Source organism: Vitis vinifera, chromosome 5 (genome assembly GCF_030704535.1).
Source record: "Vitis vinifera cultivar Pinot Noir 40024 chromosome 5, ASM3070453v1".
Lineage (NCBI taxonomy): Eukaryota > Viridiplantae > Streptophyta > Magnoliopsida > Vitales > Vitaceae > Vitis > Vitis vinifera.
Window position 1 is genome coordinate 20312501 of NC_081809.1, and position 7466 is coordinate 20319966.

The window sequence follows — 7466 nt, forward strand, 5'->3', positions numbered from 1 at the left end:
ATGGCACTTCCTGCATTACTGGACGTTCCTTGACATTGTTGGCTGAAGATTGATGGCTATTGTTGCGCTTGAAATGAGTGCTTCCATGATTAGACCTGTTTGATGCATGTTTAGGGTGTTCTGGTGGGTACCCATTCAGCTTCCAGCATGTTTCTCGTACATGATGGTCACGGTCACAATAAGAGCAATGCAAAGGTTTTCGATTAGATGGGTTATAACGAGAAGAAGAACCTTGTCCATGTCGAACAGCCAGTGCCATCGGTTCAGCCCTTTGAACAACCATGGCTGAGTTCTCTGTCGTCTCACGTGTAGCCCCCAGGCTTCGTTGCTTCTCCTCTTGTACAATGGAAAAGTAAGCCTTGGCAACATCAGGTAGCGGATTCATCAACAAAATCTGCCCTCGGATTGCATTGTAGGACTCATTGAGTCCCATGAGAAACTGCATCAATCTGCGTCTCTTATGGTCTGCCCCACAAGAGCAAACGGTGTCATTATAGGATCCTAGTTCATCCCATAACTTTTTAAGCCTTGTGTAATAAGCTGCAACAGTCATCTGATCTTGAGTAAGACAGGCAATGTCCCTCTCAATCTGAAAAATACGAGGGGCATTGCTTTGAGAAAAACGATCCCGAAGGTCTTCCCATACCTCCTGGGCGGTGGTTGAAAAAATGACACTGTTTGCAAGGTCCTGTGAAAGTGAATTGAGAATCCAAGAGAGGATCATATCGTTGCATTTTTTCCACGAAGCATGTTCGTCTGGTTTGTCTGTGGCAGACGGGATTGTGGTGGTCCCATCTATGAAACCTAACTTGGACTTGGCGTTCAAAGAAATCGTCATGGCTCTACACCATGTCGAATAATTATCCCCATTAAGGGGCTTGGAAACGAGCACCATTCCTGGATGATCAGAATGGTGAAGAAAATATGGATTGGCAGCATCAAGTTTGCCTCCATTCGAAGGTTGCTGTTCCATCATGATTATGAGAAACAACAAAAAAGGAACGACAAAAAGAAAGAGGGCAGAGAGCTAGGGTATCGTTTCCTGCTCTGATACCATGTAAAAAGGAAAAATAATATTTGCCTTGAATAATTTTATTGAATCAGGAGACGAAGATTTATACAAGAGATTTCCTACAATCATGCTAATCTATTCTAGGTATAAAAGGCAACTGAATAAATATACAATTAATACAATATATTTTGGCATATACAATTAATACAATATTGACCTTTCCTTCTTAACAAAGTAATACTAAAATCCCATAATATAAATTAATAATAAAAATAAAAGAGAATAATTTTCTCATAACTTCTAATTATAAAATTTTTTATTACAATCAAATGGAATATTTGCATAATTTTAGATTTTGAAATATTTTTTTATATTGCTTTTAGTTGTATAATTGTAAAAAATTGTTATGTACAACTTTTGACCATAGATATACAAAATATTAATGTTTTTTATTATAAAAATATGTAAATAATATCTATTATTCATTTTCATAGCTTTCGCTCCATAAATTATTTTACATGATTTTATTGCAACAAAATGTAAAAATAAAAATTGCCTAACTTCAAACTATAACATATTTTTTCACATAAATTTTGGTCATAAGAATTTCAAAAAATTGTAGAATAAGTCATATAAGTTTCAAATATATATATAAATACATAAGACAAATTTAATTGACAATAAAGGAAATCCCTTAGATAATGTTTTAGATTTTTTTTAAATAAAAATAAAATTACAAAATCTTATCCAATAATAGATCTTAATATTATACCAATTTAAATTCATTATATTCATAATATAAATGATAATAAATAAAATAAATCATTTACCATTGAAAATAAATAAATAATCTTAACTAGGTAACATGATTGAAAACAAAATCATTACAAAATCTAACCAATAATGAAAATATCGATTTTGACGAATATATCGATAACTCAATTTTATAGATACATCGAGAAATATTTTGACACAAAATATAGTTGAGACAAAATTTTGGAGAATTTTTTTTTTAAATGATATAAAAAGTAATAATCAACATTTTTAAGTTGTTTTATTAATATATTCAACAATAATATCACGTATATGAGTAAAAAATATGAATTTTATAAGTATAAATTAATTATTAAACTACATTAAATATTATTCGACAATAATATTATAACATATGGTAATAATATTTCCAACTTGAAGATATATTTAATATTAAAATTATAATATATTTAATTCAAATATATTCAATGATATAAAATAAATGATGATACACTTATTGCATCTCGATTTATAATTTTTTATTTATTTTTAACAACCAATTAAATGAAATTTAAAAATAAAATAATTAAAAATAATTTATTTTTTCTATAGATATTTATATCTATATTTATTAAAATTAAATTATAAAAACAATAATATATAAATCCTAGTGTTAGATTCTTTCTTAGAATTCTTTTTCTATTTTTTATCTTTTTAGTTTATTTCTTAGAATTTTATTTTTTTCTCTTTTCGTTTTTTCTTCCAATTATTTTATTTTAAGACGGTCATCACCCCCCACCCCCTATTTTTTAATTTTATTTTTAACTTAAAAGTATAAAACAGAAAAATAGAAAAAATAAAAACAAATGAGGTGAGGTGGGTTAAAGAAGGAAAGAAACAAGGGGCAATGCGAAACATGTAGCGTATGACAGTGGGCTTGACTGGTGATGGTTGCTGATAGGGATGTATGGAGGGGTAATTTTGGAAATACAAATATAAATAGTATATAGTGCATGACACACATAATATTTTTTTCATTATCAGACAAATCTCATATTTCAGTTATATGGTTTTCAAAACCATATATTTTTCATATAACAACCTGTAAACACAACTCTCCCATTTCGTTTTGTTAGTGGATTGACAAAAGTGGAGGCCCCGAGTGCAATTGTAAAGGTTGGGCTAATAACAGGTGATATGCAGGTGTTACTAAAAGTAATTGTTAAAGGTTCTCACTTTTTCAGTACACTGATAGAATTGGTGGGAACCCCACTTTCTCTTGTAGCAGTTTAAAGACTTTTCCTATCCATATTAGTAAAATGATATGTATGTGGTATGCACGTTACTAAAAATAATAATATAGAGAAAAAAATAATGTATAATAATAATAATAGACAATAAATTATTTAATTTAAAAAATAATAATAATAATACTAAAAAATTTTGTAAGAGTGATTAATATGTGATATCATAGAAGAGAGTTTTTAACGTTATATGCATATAGGTTCCTTAATTATGTAGGCGCGTTTTAAAGTTGTGAGGGTTCTTGGATTCAAAGTAGACAACATCTACACAATTGGATATGAGTTATTACAAATTATATCAGAACTGATCTCTGACTCTAGTACGAGGGTTTGTTTGGCCCTATGAGGGGTGCCTATTTGTTTAGCTCTACAATTTCGTAGGATACAACGAAGACATTGTATTTACATAAGAAGTGTTTGTGATATCCCACATCGGATATGAGATAAAGTTCTTAATACTATATAAATACAAGTTTCTTAATTATGTAGATACGTTTTAAAACCATGAGAACTCATTTGAATTCAGAGTAAATAATATCTATATAATTAGGTATGGGTCACTACAAATAATACTAAATTCAATCCCCAACCCTGGTGTGGGGGTTTGTTTAGTCTCATAAGGGCGTTTGTCTGTTTGAAAAATGGTGTATATGTATGAGGGGTGATTATAATATCTCACATTAAATATGGAAGAAAGTTTATGATGCTATATAAATATAAGTTCCTTAATTATATAGATGTGTTTTAAAACTCTTAATTATGTAAACGTGTTCTAGACGTGTTCTAAAGCATCATATGGGTGGTTACATAGTATGTAATTATATGTTATTTAAAATTCCTTATATAAAGAATAATATATTAAAGAAATATAGAAAATAATGATAAATAACAAATTATTTAAAACTCTTCATAAAAAGAATTTAAAGAAATATGAAAAAATAAGTATTAGAATAATATGATAGTTTGTTTAGTTTAAGTTGATAATTTTATTTCATTTATCCTAATAAAATATTTTTCATATTTATCATGTTTTATAAATGAAATAATGTGAATTTTATCTCACTTTTAATTAAGCATAATATTTTTTATTTTTATAATAAAAACAAAAATCATTTGGAGTGCTCAAGCTCTCGAACCCTAGCGACCAAGCACTACTTTGCAATAAGATTTTTCGTGTCATGAAGTATGACATGATGCGTCACCAGACTCACCACCATCCACATACCATGGTTGATCGTCAATGATAGTAGGTGGGTACGTCGGAAGCTTAGGTAAGACTTCGAGTGTGAGAGTTGTCCTTAACGTAGACTTGCACTCTCTCTACAATTGTTTTTGATGGGATAATGTTTTCCAAAATCAGTCCTTTGTAAGCTGGACCACATAAATGTAAATTCTTTAATTAAAAATGGACTTGGGATCATAAGGGATATTGTGATTTGGTAGAGCCACCAAGTCGATCCACAGAAAATTTTGTGTACCTATAGAACTCACAAAGCCTATGTGACCTCCCCTCTAGCAAAAGGTCAACATCTTTATCAATGTATCATACGGAAATACTAGTGAGAACTTTTTTTTTTTTTTTTTTTGTAAATAATACCTAATGTTTTTATTATTATTTTCTGAAAAAAAAATCCAAGATATTTTATAAAACCATATAGATAAATTAATTATATTCAAACATAGTATGTCAAAATTTTTCTCAAAACAATCGATTAATTATAGTCTCCTTCAAGTATAGTTTTCACATCCGTATGATAGAGAGGTAGGTAGAACTTAGATTCATATCCAACAGGCAAATAAGATCGATCAAACTAAATTTGAATATCATGTTAAACAATCAATTTTCTTAAAAGTTTAAACTTATATGATTTGGAGTCAATTATCATGTTTCTTAACATCAATTTCTATGAATTTTCTATGATTTTTTCAATTTTTTAAAATTAAATTAAGGACATATTAGTTTTTGAACATAATTTTAAATTTGATGTTGTTTTGAGAAGAGGTTTGAAAGCCAAATTGAAATACAAGTAAAAATATAAAGACTATTTTGTAGTTTACCCCCGATGAATATGAGATAATATGATAAAATTTAAATTTATTTTTAACATCAATAGTTGAGAAAGAAGCACGAAATTAAACTAAGGTAATTGAATTAAACTAACATTATTTTTTGATAATTAATATATTATGATGTCATAAAAATATATTATATTAAATTAATAAAATAATTTTTAATAATGAAACTCAAAATGATTAATTAAAGTGACAAATAATAAATTTGCAAATTTAAGCTTAAAATGATTAATTAAAGTTAAAATAAAAAATTTGCAAATTTAAGCTTATTAATTATTATTATTGTTCCCTCAAATCATTATATACATCACCCATGCAACTCACGGGCCACAAACACAATCCTCAGTCACAGCAATGGGGCAGCACCACTTCCTCATTATATCACTTCCACTGCAAGGCCACATCAACCCAGCCCTCCAATTCGCCAAGCGCCTGATCAGAACCGGCGCCCACGTCACCTTCGCTGTCTCCGTCTCCGCCCATCGCCGAATGCCCAAAGATCCGACCCTCCCCGGTTTAACCCTAGTCCTCTTCTCCGATGGCTATGATGATGGGATAAAGTACTCCGATGATCATGTCCAGCACTCTATGTCCGAGATAAAACGTTGTGGACCAGAAACCCTCAGGCGGATCACTGCAATGAGCGCTGACCAAGGCCGACCAGTTACTTGCTTACTGCACACCATCCTCCTAACTTGGGCGGCAGAACTGGCTCGTAGCCTTCAGGTTCCGTCGGCGCTTCTTTGGATTCAGAGCGCCACTGTTTTCACCATTTTCTATCATTACTTCAATGGTTATGGTGATGTGGTTGGAGACTGCAGCAATGAGGGTTCAAGTCCAATTGAGTTACCGGGGCTTCCAATATTGCTGTCTAGCTGTGATATTCCATCTTTTTTACTCTCTTCAAACATATATGCTTCGGTGCTCTCAACATTTCAAGAGGAAATGGAGGCACTAAGGAAAGAGACGAACCCCAAAATGCTTGTGAACACGTTCGACGCACTGGAGGCCGAGGCTCTACGAGCTGTGGATAAGGTTGAAGTGATGGGAATTGGACCTTTGGTTCCATATGCTTTCTTGGATGCTAAAGATCCATCTGATACTTCCTTTGGAGGAGATATTTTACAAGATCCGAGTGACTGCATCGATTGGTTGAACTCCAAGCCCAAGTCATCAGTCGTTTATGTGTCGTTTGGGACACTTTGCGTTCTGTCAAAGCAACAAATGGAGAAGATTGCACGTGCTTTGCTACACAGCGGCAGGCCTTTCTTGTGGGTCATAAGATCAGCACCCGGAAACGGAGAAGTGGAAGAAGAGAAGCTGAGTTGCAGAGAAGAGTTGGAAGAAAAAGGGATGATAGTGGCTTGGTGTCCTCAGTTGGATGTTTTGTCACATCCATCATTGGGATGTTTCATTACACATTGTGGGTGGAACTCAACGTTAGAGTGCCTAGCTTCTGGGGTTCCAGTTGTAGCATTTCCACAATGGACAGATCAAGGGACCAACGCCAAGCTAATTGAAGATTTGTGGAAGACAGGCGTTCGGGTGACAGCGAATGAGGAGGGAATAGTTGAAAGCGAGGAGATCAAGAGGTGCTTGGAAGTCGTCATGGGCCGTGGAGAAAGAGGGGAAGAATTGAGAAGGAATGCTGGGAAATGGAAGGATTTGGCAAGGGAAGCTGTGAAAGATGGTGGATCTTCGGACTACAATCTGAAGGTTTTTTTGGATGAATTGGGACAAGGCAGTATTCTTTAGAGAAAGTTAACTTGTGTTGATATGAAGTTGTATTACTGATTGAACTCGTTCTTAGAGTGCTTGCTTTTATTTGAATTAGCATGGAGCGATCACATTGAAATAAAAGACATTCGTACTATGAACCATTTCCTTGGTGTAAGTGTAACCACATCTGGAGAAAAGAGAAATTTCAAGTCTCTATTCTCCAGCCTATGAAATAAAAGAGCTCCCTCTGAGCCATTTGCTTGGCTTAATCAATTGATTTTATTTTAAAATTTTGGAACAAAAACATCTCCCCTTCACGAAAAATTGTTCTCTCTCTCCTCGCTCACTCTATACTTAAACTTACTATTTGTCTCTCGCATCTCTGTCTATCGTGGATGTCAATAATGTCGGTATGATAAGGGAAGAATTGTATTTTGAGGTGAGATGAGTCTTGGTCCAAGCCTGTTAAAACGAAAAAAACAATCTACTTCCCTACCCCCCCCCCTCTCTCTCTCTCTCTCTTTACTTCATTTTTCTCTCACATATTAATGGGTGTAACTTTTCAAATTGATAAATGGTAGTTTTTTCATTCATTCTTTCATTCA

General features: G+C 32.6%; 1 protein-coding gene across 1 annotated transcript; it reads left to right on the forward strand.

Moving 5' to 3' along the window:
• Positions 1–5436: 5436 nt before the first annotated feature.
• LOC100243600 (phloretin 4'-O-glucosyltransferase) lies at positions 5437–7112 on the forward strand. Its single transcript, XM_002266592.5, has one exon. The coding sequence runs from the start codon at positions 5497–5499 to the stop codon at positions 6895–6897; it is 1401 nt and encodes a 466-aa protein (XP_002266628.3). The 5' UTR covers positions 5437–5496; the 3' UTR covers positions 6898–7112.
• The last annotated feature ends 354 nt before the right edge of the window (positions 7113–7466 follow it).